The following is a 19,145-nucleotide window of genomic DNA, read 5'->3' as shown; positions in this document are numbered from 1 at the left end:
GGTGTGGTTGTGGCTGCTAGAGATTTTGTAGCTGCTGGTGTGTTTGTGGCTGTTGGTGTGGTTGTGGCTGCTGATGTGGTTGTGGCTGCTGGTGTGGTTGTGGCTGCTGGTGTGGTTGTGGCTGCTGGTGTTGTTGTGGCTGCTGGTGTGGTTGTGGCTGCTGGTGGGATTGTGGCTGCTGGTGTGGTTGTGGCTGCTGGTGTGTTGGTGGCAGCTGGTGTGGTTGTGATTGCTGATGTGGTTGTGGCTGCTGGTGTGGTTGTGGCTGCTGGTGTGGTTGTGGCTGCTGGTGTGGTTGTGGCTGCTGGAGTGTTTGTGGCTGCTGGCGTTGTTCTGGCTGCGGGTGTGGTTGTGACTGCTGGTGTGGTTGTGGATGCTGAAGTTGTTGTAGCTGCTGGTGTGGTTGTCGCTTCTGGGTTGTTTGTGGCTGCTGGGGTTTTGGCTGCTGGTGTGATTGTGGCTGCTGGGGTTGTGGCTGCTGGAGATGTTTTGGTTGCTTGTGTGGTTGTGGCTGCAGGTCTTGTTGTGCCTGCTGGTGTGGTTGTGGTTGCTGGGATAGTTGTGCCTGCTGGGATTGTTGTGGCTGCTGGTATGGTTGTGGCTGCTGGGATAGTTGTGGCTGCTGGAGTGGTTGTGGCTGCCGGTGTGATTGTGGCTGCTGGGATTGTTGTGGCTGCTGGAGTTGCTGTGGCTGCTGGGGTTGTTGTGGCTGCCGGTGTGATTTTAGCTGCTGGTGTGGTTGTGGCTGCTGGAGTTGTTTTGGCTGCTGGGGTTGTTGTGGCTCCTGGTGTTGTTTCTGCTGCTGGGGTGGTTGTGGCTGCTGGCGTGGTTGTGGCTGCTGGCGTGGTTGTCGCTTTTGGTGTGGTTTTGGCTGCTGGTGTTGTGGTGGCTGCTGGCGTGATAGTGGCTGCTGGTGTGGTTGTGGCTTCTGGTGTTGTGGTGGCTGCTGGTGCTGTTGTGGCTGCTGGTGTTGTTGTGGCTGCTGGTGTGGCTGTGACTGATGGTGTGGTTGTGGCTGCTGGTGCTGTTGTGGCTGCTGGTGTTGTGGTGGCAGCTGGGGTTGTTGTGGCTGCTGGTGTGGTTGTGGCTGCTGGTGTGATTGTGGCTGCTGGTGTGTTTGTGGCTGCTGGTGTGGTGATGGCTGCTGGTGTTGTGATAGCTGCTGGGGTGGTTGTGGCTGCTGGAGTTGTTGTGGCTGCTGGTGTGGTTGTGGCTGCTGGGGTTGGTGTGGCTACAGGAGTTGTTGTGGCTGCTGGGGTTGTTGTGGCTGCAGGAGTTGTTGTGACTGCTGGGCTGGTTGTGGCTGCTGGGGTGGTTGTGGCTGCTGGCATTGTGGTGGCTGCTGGTGTGGTGGTGGCTGCTGGTGTGATGGTGGCTGCAGGTGTTGTTGTGGCTGCTGGTGTGGTTGTGGCTGCTGGTGTTGCGGTGGCAGCTGGAGTTGTTGTGGCTGCTGGAATTGTTGTGGCGACTGGTGTGGTTGTGGCTGCTGGAGTGATTGTGGCTACTGCAGCTGTTGTTGCTGCTGGTGTTGTGGTGGCTGCTGGCGTGGTTGTGGCTTTTGGTGTGGTTGTGGCTGATTGTGTGGTTGTTGCTGCTGGTGTGGTGGTGGCTGCTGGTGTTGTGGTGGCTGCTGTGGTGGTTGTGGCTGCTGGTGTGGTTGTGGCTGCTGGTGTGGTTGTGGCTGTTGCTGTTGTGGCTGCTGGAGTTGTTGTGGCTGCTGGTGTGGTTGTGGTAGCTGGTGTAGTTGTGGCTGCTGGTGTGGTTGTGGCTGCTGCTGTGGTTGTGGCTGCTGGTGTGATTGTGGCTGCTGGAGTTGTTGTAGCTGCTGGTGCTGTTGTGGCAGCTGGTGTGGTTGTGGCTGCTGGTGTGGTTGTGGCTGATGGTGTGGTTGTGGCTGCTGGTGTGATTGTGGCTGCTAGTGTGGTTGTGGCTTTTGGTGTGGTTGTGACTGCTGGGGTGGTGGTGGCTGCTGCTGTGATTGTGGCTGCTGGTGAGGTTGTGGCTGCTGGAGCTGTTGTGGCTGCTGGTGTTGTGGTGGCAGCTGGGGTTGTTGTGGCTGCTGGTGTGGTTGTGGCAGCTGGTCTGGTTCTGGCTGCTGGTGTGGTTGTGGCTGCTGCTGTTGTGGCTGCTGGAGTTGTTGTGACTGCTGGTGTGGTTATGGTAGCTGGTGCAGTTGTGGCTGCTGGTGTGGCTGTGGCTGCTGGAGTAGCTGCTGGTGCTGTTGTGGCAGCTGGTGTGGTTGTGGCTGCTGGTGTGGTTGTGGCTGCTGGTGTAGTTGTGGCTGCTGGTGTGATTGTGGCTGCTAGTGTGGTTGTGGCTTTTGGTGTAGTTGTGACTGCTGGGTTGGTGGTGGCTGCTGCTGTGATTGTGGCTGCTGGTGTGGTTGTGGCTGCTAGTGTGGTTATGGTTTTTGGTGTGGTTGTGACCGCTGGGGTGGTGGTGGCTGCTGGTGTGATTGTGGCTGCTGGTGTGGTTGTGGCTGCTGGAGCTGTTGTGGCTGCTGGTGTTGTGGTGCCAGCTGGGGTTGTTGTGGCTGCCGGTGTGGTTGTGGCTGCTGGGGTTGTTGTGGCTGCAGGAGTTGTTGTGGCTGCTGGGGTTGTTGTGGCTGCAGGAGTTATTGTGGCTGCTGGGCTGGTTGTGGCTGCTGTGGTGGTTGTGGCTGCTGGCATTGTGGTGGCTGCTGGTGTGTTGGTGGCTGCTGGTGTGATGGTGGTTGCAGGTGTTGTTGTGGCTGCTGGTGTGGTTGTGGCTGCTGGTGTGGTTGTGGCAGCTGGTGTGGTTCTGGCTGCTCTTGTGGTTGTGGCTGGTGCTGTTGTGGCTGTTGGAGTTGTTGTGACTGCTGGTGTGGTTGTGGTAGCTGGTGTAGTTGTGGCTGCTGGTGTGGTTGTGGCTGCTGCTGTGGTTGTGGCTGCTGGTGTGATTGTGGCTGCTGGAGTTGTTGTAGCTGCTGGTGCTGTTGTGGCAGCTGGTGTGGTTGTGGCTGCTGTTGTTGTTGTGGCTGCTGGTGTGATTGTGGCTGCTAGTGTGGTTGTGGCTTTTGGTGTGGTTGTGGCTGGTGGAGCTGTTGTGGCTGCTGGTGTTGTGGTGGCAGCTGGGGTTGTTGTGGCTGCTGGTGTGGTTGTGGCTGCTGGTGTGATTGTGGCTGCTGGTCTGTTTGTGGCTGCTGGTGTGGTGATGGCTGCTGGTGTTGTGATAGCTGCTGGGGTGGTTGTGGCTGCTGGAGTTGTTGTGGCTGCTGGAGTTGTTGTGGCTGCTGGTGTGGTTGTGGCTGCTGGGGTGGTTGTGGCTGCTGGAGTTGTTGTGGCTGCAGGAGTTGTTGTGGCTGCTGGTGTTGCGGTGGCAGCTGGAGTTGTTGTGGCTGCTGGAATTGTTGTGGCTACTGGTGTGGTTGTGGCTGCTGGAGTGATTGTGGCTGATGGAGCTGTTGTGGCTGCTGATGTTGTGGTGGCGGCTGCTGGCGTGGTTGTGGCATTTGGTGTGGTTGTGGCTGATTGTGTGGTTGTTGCTGCTGGTGTGGTGGTGGCTGCTGGTGTTGTGGTGGCTGCTGTGGTGGTTGTGGCTGCTGGTGTGATTGTGGCTGCTGGAGTTGTTGTGGCTGCTGGTGTTGTAGTGGCAGCTGGGGTTGTTGTGGCTGATTGTGTGGTTGTTGCTGCTGGTGTGGTGGTGGCTGCTGGTGTTGTGGTAGCTGTTGAGGTGGTTCTGGCTGCTGCTGTGGTTATGGCTGCTGGAGTTGTTGTGGCTGCTGGTGTTGTTGTGGTTGCTGGTGTGGTTGTGGCTGCTGGTGTGGTTGTGGCTGCTGGTGTGGTGGTGGCTGCTGGTGTTGAGGTGGCAGCTGGGGTTGTTGTTGTTGCTGGTGTGGTTGTGGCTGCTGACGTGGTTGTGGCTTTGTTTGTGGTTGTGGCTGCTGGGGTGGTGGTGGCTGCTGATGTGGTTCTGGCTGCTGGTGTGGTTGTGGCTGCTGGAGTTGTTGTCGCTGCTGGTGTTGTGGTGGCAGCTGGGGTTGTTGTGGCTGATTGTGTGGTTGTTGCTGCTGGTGTGGTGGTGGCTGCTGGTGTTGTGGTAGCTGCTGGGGTGCTTGTGGCTGCTGCTGTGGTTATGGGTGCTGGAGTTGTTGTGGCTGCTGGTGTGGATGTGGCTGCTGGTTTGGTTGTGGCTGCTGGTGTGGTTGTGACTGCTGGAGTTGTTGTGGCTTCTGGTGTGGTTATGGCTGCTGGGGTGGTTGTGGCTGCTGGTGTGATTGCGGCTGCTGGTGTGGTTGTGGCTGCTGGTGTGATGGTGGCTGCTGGTGTTGTGGTGGCAGCTGGGGTTGTTGTTGCTGCTGATGTGGTTGTGGCTGCTGGCGTGGTTGTGGCTTTTGGTGTGGTTGTGCCTGCTGGGGTTGTGGTGGCTGCTGGTGTCGTTGTGGCTGCTGGTGTGGTTGCGGCTGCTGGAGTTGTTGTGGCTGCTGGGTTGGTGGTGGCAGCTGGGGTTGTTGTGGCTGCTGGTGTGGTTGTGGCTGCTGACGTGGTTGTGGCTTTGTTTGTGGTTGTGGCTGCTGGGGAGGTGGTGGCTGCTGATGTGGTTCTGGCTGCTGGTGTGGTTGTGGCTGCTGGAGTTGTTGTCGCTGCTGGTGTTGTGGCAGCTGGGGTTGTTGTGGCTGATTGTGTGGTTGTTGCTGCTGGTGTGGTGGTGGCTGCTGGTGTGGTTGTGACTGCTGGAGTTGTGGCTTCTGGTGTGGTTATGGCTGCTGGGGTGGTTGTGGCTGCTGGTGTGATTGCGGCTGCTGGTGTGGTTGTGGCTGCTGGTGTGATGGTGGCTGCTGGTGTGATGGTGGCTGCTGGTGTTGTGGTGGCAGCTGGGGTTGTTGTTGCTGCTGATGTGGTTGTGGCTGCTGGCGTGGTTGTGGCTTTTGGTGTGGTTGTGCCTGCTGGGGTTGTGGTGGCTGCTGGTGTCGTTGTGGCTGCTGGTGTGGTTGTGACTGCTGGAGTTGTTGTGGCTTCTGGTGTGGTTATGGCTGCTGGGGTGGTTGTGGCTGCTGGTGTGATTGCGGCTGCTGGTGTGGTTGTGGCTGCTGGTGTGATGGTGGCTGCTGGTGTGATGGTGGCTGCTGGTGTTGTGGTGGCAGCTGGGGTTGTTGTTGCTGCTGATGTGGTTGTGGCTGCTGGCGTGGTTGTGGCTTTTGGTGTGGTTGTGCCTGCTGGGGTTGTGGTGGCTGCTGGTGTCGTTGTGGCTGCTGGTGTGGTTGCGGCTGCTGGAGTTGTTGTGGCTGCTGGGTTGGTGGTGGCAGCTGGGGTTGTTGTGGCTGCTGGTGTGGTTGTGGCTGCTGACGTGGTTGTGGCTTTGTTTGTGGTTGTGGCTGCTGGGGTGGTGGTGGCTGCTGATGTGGTTCTGGCTGCTGGTGTGGTTGTGGCTGCTGGAGTTGTTGTCGCTGCTGGTGTTGTGGCAGCTGGGGTTGTTGTGGCTGATTGTGTGGTTGTTGCTGCTGGTGTGGTGGTGGCTGCTGGTGTTGTGGTAGCTGCTGGGGTGCTTGTGGCTGCTGCTGTGGTTATGGATGCTGGAGTTGTTGTGGCTGCTGGTGTGGATGTGGCTGCTGGTGTGGTTGTGGCTGCTGGTGTGGTTGTGACTGCTGGAGTTGTTGTGGCTTCTGGTGTGGTTATGGCTGCTGGGGTGGTTGTGGCTGCTGGTGTGATTGCGGCTGCTGGTGTGGTTGTGGCTGCTGGTGTGATGGTGGCTGCTGGTGTGGTGGCAGCTGGGGTTGTTGTTGCTGCTGGTGTGGTTGTGGCTGCTGGTGTGGTTGTGGCTTTTGGTGTGGTTGTGCCTGCTGGGGTTGTGGTGGCTGCTGGTGTTGTTGTGGCTGCTGGTGTGGTTGCGGCTGCTGGAGTTGCTGTGGCTGCTGGGTTGGTGGTGGCAGCTGGGGTTGTTGTGCCTGCTGGTGTGGTTGTGGCTGCTGGTGTGATAGTGGCTGCTGGTGTATTTGTGGCTGCTCGTGTGCTGATGGCTGTTGGTGTTGTGGTAGGTGCTGGGGTGGTTGTGGCTGCTGGAGTTGAGGCTGCAAAAGTTGTTGTGCCTGCTGGTGTGGTTGTGGCTGCTGTAGTTGTGGCTGCTGCTGTGGTTGTGGCTGCTGGAGTTGATGTCGCTGCTGGAGTTGCTGTGCCTGCTGGAATGGTTGTGGCTGCCAGTGCGATTGTGGCTGCTGGTGTGGTTGTAGCAGCTGGAGTTGTTGTGGCTGCTTGTGTGGTTGTGGCTGATGGGGCTTTTGAGGCTGCATGTGTTGTTGTGGCTGCTGGTGTGGTTGTGGCTGCTGGTGTGGTTGTGGCAGCTGGTGTGGTTCTGGCTGCTGGTGTGGTTGTGGCTGCTGTTGTTGTGGCTGCTGGAGTTGTTGTGGCTGCTGGTGTGGTTGTGACTGCTGGGGTGGTGGTGGCTGCTGGTGTGATTGTGACTGCTGGTGTGGTTGTGGCTGGTGGAGCTGTTGTGGCTGCTGGTGTTGTGGTGGCAGCTGGGGTTGTTGTGGCTGCTGGTGTGGTTGTGGCTGCTGGTGTGATTGTGGCTGCTGGTGTTGTGGCTGCAGGAGTTGTTGTGGCTGCTGGAGTTGTGGCTGCAGGAGTTGTTGTGGCTGCTGGGCTGGTTGTGGCTGCTGTGGTGGTTGTGACTGCTGGCAGTGTGGTGGCTGCTGGTGTGATGGTGGCTGCCGGTGTTGTTGTGGCTGCTGGTGTGGTTGTGGCTGCTGGGGTGGTTGTGGCTGCTGGAGTTGTTGTGGCTGCTGGAGTTGTTGTTGCTGCTGGACTTGTTGTGGCTGCTGGTGTTGCGGTGGCAGCTGGAGTTGTGGCTGCTGGAATTGTTGTGGCTACTGGTGTGGTTGTGGCTGCTGGAGTGATTGTGGGGGCTGGAGTTGTTGTGGCTGCTGGTGTTGTAGTGGCAGCTGGGGTTGTTGTGGCTGATTGTGTGGTTGTTGCTGCTGGTGTGGTGGTGGCTGCTGGTGTTGTGGTAGCTGCTGGGGTGGTTGTGGCTGTTGCTGTGGTTATGGCTGCTGGAGTTGTTGTGGCTGCTGGTGTTGTTGTGGCTGCTGGTGTGGTTGTGGCTGCTGGGGTTGTTGTGGCTGCAGGAGTTGTTGTGGCTGCTGGAGTTGTTGTGGCTGCTGGGCTGGTTGTGGCTGCTGTGGTGGTTGTGGCTGCTGGCATTGTGGTGGCTGCTGGTGTGGTGGTGGCTGCTGGTGTGATAGTGGCTGCCGGTGTTGTTGTGGCTGCTGGTGTGGTTGTGGCTGCTGGGGTGGTTGTGGCTGCTGGAGTTGTTGTGGCTGCTGGAGTTGTTGTGGCTGCTGGAGTTGTTGTGGCTGCTGGTGTGGTTGTGGCTGCTGTGGCGGTTGTGGCTGCTGGCATTGTGGTGGCTGCTGGTGTGGTGGTGGCTGCCGGTGTGATGGTGGTTGCCGGTGTTGTTGTGGCTGCTGGTGTGGTTGTGGCTGCTGGGGTGGTTGTGGCTGCTGGAGTTGTTGTGGCTGCTGGAGTTGTTGTGGCTGCTGGTGCTGCAGTGGCAGCTGGCGTTGTGGCTGCTGGAATTGTTGTGGCTACTGGTGTGGTTGTGGCTGCTGGAGTGATTGTGGCTGCTGGAGCTGTTGTAGCTGCTGGTGTTGTGGTGGCTTCTGGTGTGGTTTTGGCTTTGGGTGTGGTTGTGACTGATTGTGTGGTTGTTGCTGCTGGTGTGGTGGTGGCTGCTGGTGTTGTCGTGGCTGCTGTGGTGGTTCTGGTTGCTGGTGTGATTGTGGCTGCTGGAGTTGTTGTGGCTGCTGGTGTAGTGGCAGCTGGTGTTGTTGTGGCTGATTGTGTGGTTGTTGCTGCTGGTGTGGTGGTGGCTGCTGGTGTTGTGGTAGCTGCTGGGGTGGTTGTGGCTGCTGCTGTGGTTATGGTTGCTGGAGTTGTTGTGGCTGCTGGTGTTGTTGTGGCTGCAGGTGTGGTTGTGGCTGCTGGGGTGGTGGTGGCTGCTGGGGTGGTTGTGGCTGCTGCTGTGGTTGTGGCTGCTGGTGTGGTTGTGGCTGCTGGGGTTGTTGTTGCTGCTGGTGTTGTGGTGGCAGCTGGGGTCGTTGTTGCTGCTGGTGTGGTTGTGGCTGCTGGCGTGGTTGTGGCTTTGTTTGTGGTTGTGGGTGCTGGGGTGGTGGTGGCTGCTGGTGTGGTTGTGGCTGCTGGAGTTGTTGTGGCTGCTGGTGTGGTGGCAGCTGGGGTTGTTGTGGATGATTGTGTAGTTGTTGCTGCTGGTGTGGTGGTGGCTGCTGGTGTTGTGGTAACTGCTGGGGTGCTTGTGGCTGCTGCTGTGGTTATGGATGCTGGAGTTGTTGTGGCTGCTGGTGTGGATGTGGCTGCTGGTGTGGTTGTGGTTGCTGGTGTGGTTGAGACTGCTGGAGTTGTGGCTACTGGTGTGGTTGTGGCTGCTGGTGTGATTGTGGCTGCTGGTGTGGTTGTGGCTGCTGGAGCTGTTGTAGCTGCTGGGGTTGTTGTGGCTGCTGGAGTTGTTGTGGCTGCTGGTGATGTTGCTGTTGGTGTTGTCATGGCTGCTAGCATTGTGGTGGCTGCTGGTGTGGTGCTGGCTACTGGTGAGATGGTGGCTGATGGTGTGGTTGTGGCTGCTGTCATTGTTGTGGCTTCTGTGGTGGATATGGCTGCCTGTGTGGTTGTGGCTGCTGGTGTGATTGCGGCTGCCTGTCTGGTTGTGGCTGCTGGTGTGATGGTGGCTGCTGGTGTTGTGGTGGCAGCTGGGGTTGTTGTTGCTGCCGGTGTGGTTGTGGCTGCTGGCGTGGTTGTGGCTTTTGGTGTGGTTGTGCCTGCTGGGGTGGTGGTGGCTGCTGGTGTGGTTGTGGCTGCTGCTGTGGCTGTGGCTGCTGGTGTTGTTGTGGCTACTCGTGTGGTTGTGGCTGCTGGTTTGGTTGTCGCTGCTGGTGTGGTTGTGGCTGCTGGTGTGGTTGTGGCTGCTGCTGTGGTGGCAGCTGGTGTGGTTATGGCTGCTGGTGTGGTTGTGGCTGCTGGTGTTGTTGTGGCTGCTGGTGTTGTTATGGCTGCCGGTGTGGCTGTTGGTGTGGTTGTGGCTGCTGGTTTGATTGTCGCTGCTGGTGTGGTTGTGGCTGCTGGTGTCGTTGTGGCTGCTGGTGTGGTTGTGGCTGCTGGTGTAGTGGCAGCTGGTGTTGTTGTGGCTGATTGTGTGGTTGTTGCTGCTGGTGTGGTGGTGGCTGCTGGTGTTGTGGTAGCTGCTGGGGTGGTTGTGGCTGCTGCTGTGGTTATGGCTGCTGGAGTTGTTGTGGCTGCTGGTGTTGTTGTGGCTGCAGGTGTGGTTGTGGCTGCTGGGGTGGTGGTGGCTGCTGGGGTGGTTGTGGCTGCTGCTGTGGTTGTGGCTGCTGGTGTGGTTGTGGCTGCTGGGGTTGTTGTTGCTGCTGGTGTTGTGGTGGCAGCTGGGGTCGTTGTTGCTGCTGGTGTGGTTGTGGCTGCTGGCGTGGTTGTGGCTTTGTTTGTGGTTGTGGGTGCTGGGGTGGTGGTGGCTGCTGGTGTGGTTGTGGCTGCTGGAGTTGTTGTGGCTGCTGGTGTGGTGGCAGCTGGGGTTGTTGTGGATGATTGTGTAGTTGTTGCTGCTGGTGTGGTGGTGGCTGCTGGTGTTGTGGTAACTGCTGGGGTGCTTGTGGCTGCTGCTGTGGTTATGGATGCTGGAGTTGTTGTGGCTGCTGGTGTGGATGTGGCTGCTGGTGTGGTTGTGGTTGCTGGTGTGGTTGAGACTGCTGGAGTTGTGGCTACTGGTGTGGTTGTGGCTGCTGGTGTGATTGTGGCTGCTGGTGTGGTTGTGGCTGCTGGAGCTGTTGTAGCTGCTGGGGTTGTTGTGGCTGCTGGAGTTGTTGTGGCTGCTGGTGATGTTGCTGTTGGTGTTGTCATGGCTGCTAGCATTGTGGTGGCTGCTGGTGTGGTGCTGGCTACTGGTGAGATGGTGGCTGATGGTGTGGTTGTGGCTGCTGTCATTGTTGTGGCTTCTGTGGTGGATATGGCTGCCTGTGTGGTTGTGGCTGCTGGTGTGATTGCGGCTGCCTGTCTGGTTGTGGCTGCTGGTGTGATGGTGGCTGCTGGTGTTGTGGTGGCAGCTGGGGTTGTTGTTGCTGCCGGTGTGGTTGTGGCTGCTGGCGTGGTTGTGGCTTTTGGTGTGGTTGTGCCTGCTGGGGTGGTGGTGGCTGCTGGTGTGGTTGTGGCTGCTGCTGTGGCTGTGGCTGCTGGTGTTGTTGTGGCTACTCGTGTGGTTGTGGCTGCTGGTTTGGTTGTCGCTGCTGGTGTGGTTGTGGCTGCTGGTGTGGTTGTGGCTGCTGCTGTGGTGGCAGCTGGTGTGGTTATGGCTGCTGGTGTGGTTGTGGCTGCTGGTGTTGTTGTGGCTGCTGGTGTTGTTATGGCTGCCGGTGTGGCTGTTGGTGTGGTTGTGGCTGCTGGTTTGGTTGTCGCTGCTGGTGTGGTTGTGGCTGCTGGTGTCGTTGTGGCTGCTGGTGTGGTTGTGGCAGCTGGTGTGGTTGTGGCTGCTGGTGTTGTTATGGCAGCTGGGGTGGTTGTGGCTGCTGGAGTGGTTGTGGCTGCTGGTGTGGTTGTGGCTGCTGGTGTGGTTGTGGCTGCTGGTGTGGTTGTGGCTGCTGCTGTTGTTTTGGCTTCGGGTGTTGTGGCTGCTGGTGTGGTTGTGGCTGCTGGTGTGATTGTGGCAGCTGGTGTGGTTGTAGCTGCTGGTGTGGTGGTGGCTGCTGGTGTTGTGGTGGCACCTGGGGTTGTTGCGGCTGCTGGTGTGGTTGTGGCTACTGGTGTGGTTGTGGCTGTTGGTGTTGTGGCATCTGGTGTGGTTGTGGTTTCTAGTGTGGTTGCGGCTGCTGGTGTGATTGTGGCTGCTGGCGTGGTTGTTGTTGCTGGTGTGGTTGTGGCTGCTGGCGTGGTTGTGGCTGATTGTGTGGTTGTTGCTGCTGGTGTGGTGGTGGCTGCTGGTGTTGTGGTAGCTGCTGGGGTGGTTGTGGCTGCTGGTGTGGTTATGGCTGTGGGAGTTGTTCTGGCTGCTGTAGTTGTTGTGGCTGCTGGTGTGGTTGTGGCTGCTGGTATGGTTGTGGCTGTTGGAGTAGTTGTGGCTGCTGGGGCGGTTGTGGCTGCTGGTGTGGTTATGGCTGTGGGAGTTGTACTGGCTGCTGTAGTTGTTGTGGCTGCTGGTGTGGTTGTGGCTGCTGGGATGGTTGTGGCTGCTGGAGTAGTTGTGGCTGCTGGTGTTGTGGTAGCTGCTGGGGTGTCTGTGGCAGCTGGCGTGGTTTTGGATGCTGGAGTTGTTGTAGCTGCTGAGGTATCTGTGGCTGCTGGGGTTGTTGTGGCTGCTGGAGTTGTTGTGGCTGCTGGTGTGGTTGCTGCTGGTGTTGTCGTGGCTGCTGGCTTTGTGGTGGCTGCTGGTGTGGTGGTGGCTGCTGGTGTGGTGTTGGCTGATGGTGTGGCTGTGCCTGCTGGTGTGGTTGTGGTTGTGGCTGCTGGGGTGGTTGTGGCTGCTGGGGTGATTGTGGCTGCTGGTGTTGTGGTGGCAGCTGGAGTTGTTGTGGCTGCTGGAGTTGTTGTGGCTGCTGGTGTGGTTGTGGCTGCTGAAGTTGTTGTGGCTGCTGGTGCGGTTGTGGCTGTTGGTGTGATTGTGGCTGCTGGTGTGGTTGTGGCTGCTTGTGTTGTTGTGGCTGCTGGAGTTGTTGTGGCTGCTGGTGTGGTTGCTGCGGGTGTTGTCGTGGCTGCTGGCTTTGTGGTGGCTGCTGGTGTGATGGTGGCTGCTGGTGTGGTGTTGGCTGATGGTGTGGCTGTGCCTGCTGGTGTGGTTGTGGTTGTGGCTGCTGGGGTGGTTGTGGCTGCTGGGGTGATTGTGGCTGCTGGTGTTGTGGTGGCAGCTGGAGTTGTTGTGGCTGCTGGAGTTGTTGTGGCTGCTGGTGTGGTTGTGGCTGCTGGTGTGGTTGTGGCTGCTGAAGTTGTTGTGGCTGCTGGTGCGGTTGTGGCTGCTGGTGTGATTGTGGCTGCTGGTGTGGTTGTGGCTGCTGGTGCCGTGGTGGCTGCTGGGGTGGTGGTAGCTGCTGGTGTTGTTGTTGCTGCTGTTGTTGTGTCTGCAGGTGTGGTTATGGCTGCTGGAGTTGTTGTGGCTGCTGTAGTTGTTGTGGCTGCTGGTGTGGTTGTGGCTGCTGGTGTGGTTTTGGATGCTGGAGTTGTTGTGGCTGCTGGTGTTGTGGAGGCAGCTGGGGTGGTTGTGGCAGCTGGTGTGGTTGTGGCTGCTGGAGTTGTTGTAGCTGCTGGGGTTTCTGTGGCTGCTGAGGTTGTTGTGGCTGCTGGAGTTGTTGTGGCTGCTGGTGTGGTTGCTGCTGGTGTTGTCGTGGCTGCTGGCATTGTGGTGGCTGCTGGTGTGGTGGTGGCTGCTCGTGTGGTGGTGGCTGATGGTGTGGTTGTGGCTGCTGGGGTGGTTGTGGTTGTGGCTGCTGTGGTGGCTGCTGGGGTGATTGTGGCTGCTGGTGTTGTGGTGGAAGCTGGAGTTGTTGTGGCTGTTGGAGTTGTTGTGGCTGCTGGTGTGGTTGTGGCTGCTGGTGTGGTTGTGGCTGCTGAAGTTGTTGTTGCTGGTGCATTTGTGGCTGCTGGTGTGATTGTGGTTGCTTGTTTGTTTGTGGCTGCTGGTGTGGTGGTGGCTGCTGGGGTGGTGGTGACTTTGTTTGTGGTTGTGGGTGCTGGGGTGGTGGTGGCTGCTGGAGTTGTGGTAGCTGCTGGGGTGCTTGTGGCTGCTGCTGTGGTTATGGATGCTGGAGTTGTTGTGGCTGCTGGTGTGGTTGTGGCTGCTGGTGTGGTTGTGACTGCTGGAGTTGTGGCTACTGGTGTGGTTGTGGCTGCTGGTGTGATTGTGGCTGCTGGTGTGGTTGTGGCTGCTGGAGCTGTTGTGGCTGCTGGGGTTGTTGTGGCTGCTGGAGTTGTTGTGGCAGCTGGTGTTGTTGTGGCTGCTGGTGTTGTAGCTGCTGGTGTTGTGGCTGCTGGTGTTGTTGTAGCTGCTGGTGCTGTTGTGGCTGCGGGTGTTGTTGTAGCTGCTGGTGTTGTTGTTGCTGCTGTTGTTGTGTCTGCAGGTGTGGTTATGGCTGCTGGAGTTGTTGTGGCTGATGTAGTTGTTGTGGCTGCTGGTGTGGTTGTGGCTGCTGGTGTGGTTGTGGATGCTGGAGTTGTTGTGGCTGCTTGTGTTGTGGAGGCAGCTGGGGTGGTTGTGGCAGCTGGTGTGGTTGTGGCTGCTGGAGTTGTTGTAGCTGCTGGGGTTTCTGTGTCTGCTGAGGTTGTTGTGGCTGCTGGCATTGTGGTGGCTGCTGGTGTGGTGGTGGCTGCTGGTGTGGTGGTGGCTGATGGTGTGGTTGTGGCTGCTGGGGTGGTTGTGGTTGTGGCTGCTGGTGTGGTTGTGGCTGCTGGGGTGATTGTGGCTGCTGGTGTTGTGGTGGAAGCTGGAGTTGTTGTGGCTGTTGGTGTGGTGGTGGCTGCTGGTGTGGTGGTGGCTGATGGTGTGGTTGTGGCTGCTGGGGTGGTTGTGGTTGTGGCTGCTGGGGTGGTTGTGGCTGCTGGGGTGATTGTGGCTGCTGGTGTTGTGGTGGAAGCTGGAGTTGTTGTGGCTGCTGGTGTGGTCGTGGCTGCTGGTGTGGTTGTGGCTGCTGAAGTTGTTGTTGTTGCTGGTGCAGTTGTGGCTGCTGGTGTGATTGTGGCTGCTTGTTTGTTTGTGGCTGCTGGTGTGGTGGTGGCTGCTGGGGTGGTGGTGACTGCTGGTGTGCTTGTGGCTGCTGGAGTTGTGGCTACTGGTGTGGTTGTGGCTGCTGGTGTGATTGTGGCTGCTGGTGTGGTTGTGGCTGCTGGAGCTGTTGTGGCTGCTGGGGTTGTTGTGGCTGTTGGATTTGTTGTGGCTGCTGGAGTTGTTGTGGATTTTGGTGTGGTTATGGCTGATTGTGTGGTTGTGGCTGCTGGTGTGGTGGTGGCTGCTGGTGTTGTGGTAGCTGCTGGGGTGGTTGTCGCTGCTGGTGTTGTGATGGAAGCTGGATTTGTTGTGGCTGCTGGAGTTGTTGTGGCTGCTGGTGTGGTTGTGGCTGCTGGTGTGATTGTGGCTGCTGGTGTGTTGGTGGCTGCTGGGGTGGTGGTGGCTGCTGGTTTGGTTGTGGCTGCTGGTGTGGTTGTGACTGCAGGAGCTGTTGTGGCTTCTGGTGTCGTGGTGGCAGCTGGGATGTTTGTGGCTGCTGGAGTTGTTGTGGCTGCTGGAGTTGTTGTGGCTTTTGGTGTGGTGGCTGATTGTGTGGTTGTGGCTGCTGGTGTGGTGGTGGCTGCTGGTGTTGTGGTCGCTGCTGGGGTGGTTGTGGCTGCTGGTGTTTTTGTGGCTGCTGGGCTGGTTGTGGCTGCTGGGGTGGTTGTGTCTGCAGGTGTGGTTGTGGCTGCTGGATTTATTGTGGCTGCTGGTGTTGTTGTGGCTGCTGGTGTTGTTGTAGCTGCTGGTGCTGTTGTGGCAGCTGGTGTGGTTGTGGCTGCTGGTGTGGTTGTGGCTGCTGGTTTTGTTGTGGCTTCTGGTGTGGTTGTGGTTTCTGCTGTCGTTGTGGCTGCCGGTGTGGTTGTGGCTGCTGGTGTGGTTATGGCTGTGGGAGTTGTTCTGGCTGCTGTAGTTGTTGTGGCTGCTGGTGTGGCTGTGGCTGCTGGTGTGGTGGTGGCTGCTGGTGTTGTGGTAGCTGCTGGGGTGGTTGTGGCTGCTGGTGTGGTTATGGCTGTGGGAGTTGTTCTGGCTGCTGTAGTTGTTGTGGCTGCTGGAGTAGTTGTGGCTGCTGGTGTTGTGGTAGCTGCTGGGGTGTCTGTGGCAGCTGGTGTGGTTTTGGCTGCTGGAGTTGTTGTAGCTGCTGGGGTATCTGTGGCTGCTGGGGTTGTTGTGGCTGCTGGAGTTGTTGTGGCTGCTGGTGTGGTTGCTGCTGGTGTTGTCGTGGCTGCTGGCTTTGTGGTGGCTGCTGGTGTGGTGGTGGCTGCTGGTGTGGTGTTGGCTGATGGTGTGGCTGTGCCTGCTGGTGTGGTTGTGGTTGTGGCTGCTGGGGTGGTTGTGGCTGCTGGGGTGATTGTGGCTGCTGGTGTTGTGGTGGCAGCTGGAGTTGTTGTGGCTGCTGGAGTTGTTGTGGCTGCTGGTGTGGTTGTGGCTGCTGGTGTGGTTGTGGCTGCTGAAGTTGTTGTGGCTGCTGGTGCGGTTGTGGCTGCTGGTGTGATTGTGGCTGCTGGTGTGGTTGTGGCTGCTGGTGCCGTGGTGGCTGCTGGGGTGGTGGTGGCTGCTGGTTTGGTTGTGGCTGCTGGTGTGGTTGTGGTTGCAGCAGTTGTTGTGGCTGCTGGTGTTGTGGTGGCAGCTGGGGTGGTTGTGGCTGCTGGAGTTGTTGTGGCTGCTGGAGTTGTTGTGGTTGCTGGAGTAGTTGTGGCTGCTGGTGTGGTGGTGGCTGCAGGTGTTGTGATAGCTGCTGGGGTGGTTGTGGCTGCAGGTGTTGTTGTGGCAGCTGGTGTTGTTGTGGCTGCTGGTGTTGTTGTAGCTGCTGGTGTTGTTGTGGCTGCTGGTGTTGTTGTAGCTGCTGGTCTTGTTGTGGCTGCTGGTGTTGTTGTAGCTGCTGGTGCTGTTGTGGCTGCGGGTGTTGTTGTGGCTGCTGGTGTTGTTGTGGCTGCTGGTGTTGTTGTAGCTGCTGGTGTTGTTGTTGCTGCTGTTGTGTCTGCAGGTGTGGTTATGGCTGCTGGAGTTGTTGTGGCTGCTGTAGTTGTTGTGGCTGCTGGTGTGGTTGTGGCTGCTGGTGTGGTTTTGGATGCTGGAGTTGTTGTGGCTGCTGGTGTTGTGGAGGCAGCTGGGGTGGTTGTGGCAGCTGGTGTGGTTGTGGCTGCTGGAGTTGTTGTAGCTGCTGGTGTTTCTGTGGCTGCTGAGGTTGTTGTGGCTGCTGGAGTTGTTGTGGCTGCTGGTGTGGTTGCTGCTGGTGTTGTCGTGGCTGCTGGCATTGTGGTGGCTGCTGGTGTGGTGGTGGCTGCTCGTGTGGTGGTGGCTGATGGTGTGGTTGTGGCTGCTGGGGTGGTTGTGGTTGTGGCTGCTGTGGTGGTTGTGGTTGTGGTTGCTGGGGTGGTTGTGGCTGCTGGGGTGATTGTGGCTGCTGGTGTTGTGGTGGAAGCTGGAGTTGTTGTGGCTGCGGGTGTTGTTGTGGCTGCTGGTGTGGTTGTGGCTGCTGGTGTGGTTATGGCTGCTGAAGTTGTTGTTGTTGCTGGTGCAGTTGTGGCTGCTGGTGTGATTGTGGCTGCTTGTTTGTTTGTGGCTGCTGGTGTGGTGGTGGCTGCTGGGGTGGTGGTGACTTTGTTTGTGGTTGTGGGTGCTGGGGTGGTGGTGGCTGCTGGTGTGGTGGTGGCTGCTGGAGTTGTTGTGGCTGCTGGTGTGGCAGCTGGGGTTGTTGTGGATGATTGTTTAGTTGTTGCTGCTGGTGTGGTGGTGGCTGCTGGTGTTGTGGTAGCTGCTGGGGTGCTTGTGGCTGCTGCTGTGGTTATGGATGCTGGAGTTGTTGTGGCTGCTGGTGTGGATGTGGCTGCTGGTGTGGTTGTGGATGCTGGTGTGGTTGTGACTGCTGGAGTTGTGGCTACTGGTGTGGTTGTGGCTGCAAGTGTGATTGTGGCTGCTGGTGTGGTTGTGGCTGCTGGAGCTGTTGTAGCTGCTGGGGTTGTTGTGGCTGCTGGAGTTGTTGTGGCTGCTGATGATGTTGCTGCTGGTGTTGTCATGGCTGCTAGCATTGTGGTGGCTGCTGGTGTGGTGCTGGCTACTGGTGAGATGGTGGCTGATGGTGTGGTTGTGGCTGCTGTCATTGTTGTGGCTTCTGTGGTGGATATGGCTGCTGGAGTGGTTGTGGCTGCTGGTGTGATTGCGGCTGCCTGTGTGGTTGTGGCTGCCGGTGTGATGGTGGCTGCTGGTGTTGTGGTGGCAGCTGGGGTTGTTGTTGCTGCTGGTGTGGTTGTGGCTGCTCGTGTGGTTGTGGCTGCTGGTGTGGTTGTGGCTGCTGGTGTGGTTGTGGCTGCTCGTGTGGTTGTGGCTGCTGGTTTGGTTGTCGCTGCTGGTGTGGTTGTGGCTGCTGGTGTGGTTGTGGCTGCTGTTGTGGTGGCAGCTGGTGTGGTTATGGCTGCTGGTGTGGTTGTGGCTGCTGGTGTTGTTGTGGCTGCTGGTGTTGTTATGGCTGCCGGTGTGGTTGTGGCTGTTGGTGTGGTTGTGGCTGCTGGTTTGGTTGTCGCTGCTGGTGTGGTTGTGGCTGCTGGTGTGGTTGTGGCTGCTGGTGTGGTTGTGGCAGCTGGTGTGGTTGTGGCTGCTGGTGTTGTTATGGCAGCTGGGGTGGTTGTGGCTGCTGGAGTGGTTGTGGCTGCTGGTGTGGTTGTGGCTGATGGTGTGGTTGTGGCTGCTGGTGTGGTTGTGGCTGCTGGTGTGGTTGTGGCTGCTGGTGTTGTTTTGGCTTCAGGTGTTGTTGTGGCTGCTGGTGTGGTTGTGGCTGCTGGTGTGATTGTGGCAGCTGGTGTGGTTGTGGCTGCTGGTGTGGTGGTGGCTGCTGGTGTTGTGGTGGCACCTGGGGTTGTTGCGGCTGCTGGTGTGGTTGTGGCTACCGGTGTGGTTGTGGCTGCTGGTGTTGTTGTGGCATCTGGTGTGGTTGTGGTTTCTGGTGTGGTTGCGGCTGCTGGTGTGATTGTGGCTGCTGGCGTGGTTGTTGTTGCTGGTGTGGTTGTGGCTGCTGGCGTGGTTGTGGCTGATTGTGTGGTTGTTGCTGCTGGTGTGGTGGTGGCTGCTGGTGTTGTGGTAGCTGCTGGGGTGGTTGTGGCTGCTGGTGTGGTTATGGCTGTGGGAGTTGTTCTGGCTGCTGTAGTTCTTGTGGCTGCTGGTGTGGTAGTAGCTGCTGGTGTGGTGGTGGCTGCTGGTGTTGTGGTAGCTGCTGGGGTGGTTGTGGCTGCTGGTGTGGTTATGGCTGTGGGAGTTGTTCTGGCTGCTGTAGTTGTTGTGGCTGCTGGTGTGGTAGTGGCTGCTGGTATGGTTGTGGCTGCTGGAGTAGTTGTGGCTGCTGGTGTTGTGGTAGCTGCTGGGGTGACTGTGGCAGCTGGTGTGGTTTTGGCTGCTGGAGTTGTTGTAGCTGCTGGGGTATCTGTGGCTGCTGGGGTTGTTGTGGCTGCTGGAGTTGTTGTGGCTGCTGGTGTGGTTGCTGCTGGTGTTGTCGTGGCTGCTGGCTTTGTGGTGGCTGCTGGTGTGGTGGTGGCTGCTGGTGTGGTGTTGGCTGATGGTGTGGCTGTGCCTGCTGGTGTGGTTGTGGTTGTGGCTGCTGGGGTGGTTGTGGCTGCTGGGGTGATTGTGGCTGCTGGTGTTGTGGTGGCAGCTGGAGTTGTTGTGGCTGCTGGAGTTGTTGTGGCTGCTGGTGTGGTTGTGGCTGCTGGTGTGGTTGTGGCTGCTGAAGTTGTTGTGGCTGCTGGTGCGGTTGTGGCTGCTGGTGTGATTGTGGCTGCTGGTGTGGTTGTGGCTGCTGGTGCCGTTGTGGCTGCTGGTGCCGTGGTGGCTGCTGGGGTGGTGGTGGCTGCTGGTTTGGTTGTGGCTGCTGGTGTGGTTGTGGTTGCAGCAGTTGTTGTGGCTGCTGGTGTTGTGGTGGCAGCTGGGGTGGTTGTGGCTGCTGGAGTTGTTGTGGCTGCTGGAGTTGTTGTGGTTGCTGGAGTAGTTGTGGCTGCTGGTGTGGTGGTGGCTGCAGGTGTTGTGATAGCTGCTGGGGTGGTTGTGGCTGCAGGTGTTGTTGTGGCAGCTGGTGTTGTTGTGGCTGCTGGTGTTGTTGTAGCTGCTGGTGTTGTTGTGGCTGCTGGTGTTGTTGTAGCTGCTGGTCTTGTTGTGGCTGCTGGTGTTGTTGTAGCTGCTGGTGCTGTTGTGGCTGCGGGTGTTGTTGTGGCTGCTGGTGTTGTTGTGGCTGCTGGTGTTGTTGTAGCTGCTGGTGTTGTTGTTGCTGCTGTTGTGTCTGCAGGTGTGGTTATGGCTGCTGGAGTTGTTGTGGCTGCTGTAGTTGTTGTGGCTGCTGGTGTGGTTGTGGCTGCTGGTGTGGTTTTGGATGCTGGAGTTGTTGTGGCTGCTGGTGTTGTGGAGGCAGCTGGGGTGGTTGTGGCAGCTGGTGT

General features: G+C 58.3%; 2 protein-coding genes across 2 annotated transcripts in view; both read right to left on the bottom strand.

Annotated features, from left to right (window-relative positions):
- Nucleotides 1-19,145, bottom strand: part of LOC147107863 (uncharacterized) — a 308,464-nt gene that overhangs the window by 141,045 nt on the left and 148,274 nt on the right. The window lies entirely within an intron of this gene.
- LOC147107864 (uncharacterized) overlaps nt 625-19,145 on the bottom strand; it is a 31,357-nt gene continuing 12,836 nt past the window's right edge. Inside the window, exon 4 of the mRNA XM_086007374.1 lies at nt 625-13,825. Coding sequence (XP_085863500.1) covers nt 724-13,825 — 13,102 coding nt within the window. The 3' untranslated portion in view covers nt 625-723. The remainder of the gene's footprint in view (nt 13,826-19,145) is intronic.

Source organism: Somniosus microcephalus, chromosome 14 (genome assembly GCF_052327205.1).
Source record: "Somniosus microcephalus isolate GS21.2 chromosome 14, FLI_Smic_1.0, whole genome shotgun sequence".
NCBI lineage: Eukaryota > Metazoa > Chordata > Chondrichthyes > Squaliformes > Somniosidae > Somniosus > Somniosus microcephalus.
The sequence above is the reverse complement of the archived record's forward strand: the minus strand, read 5'-3'. Positions and strand labels throughout refer to the sequence as shown.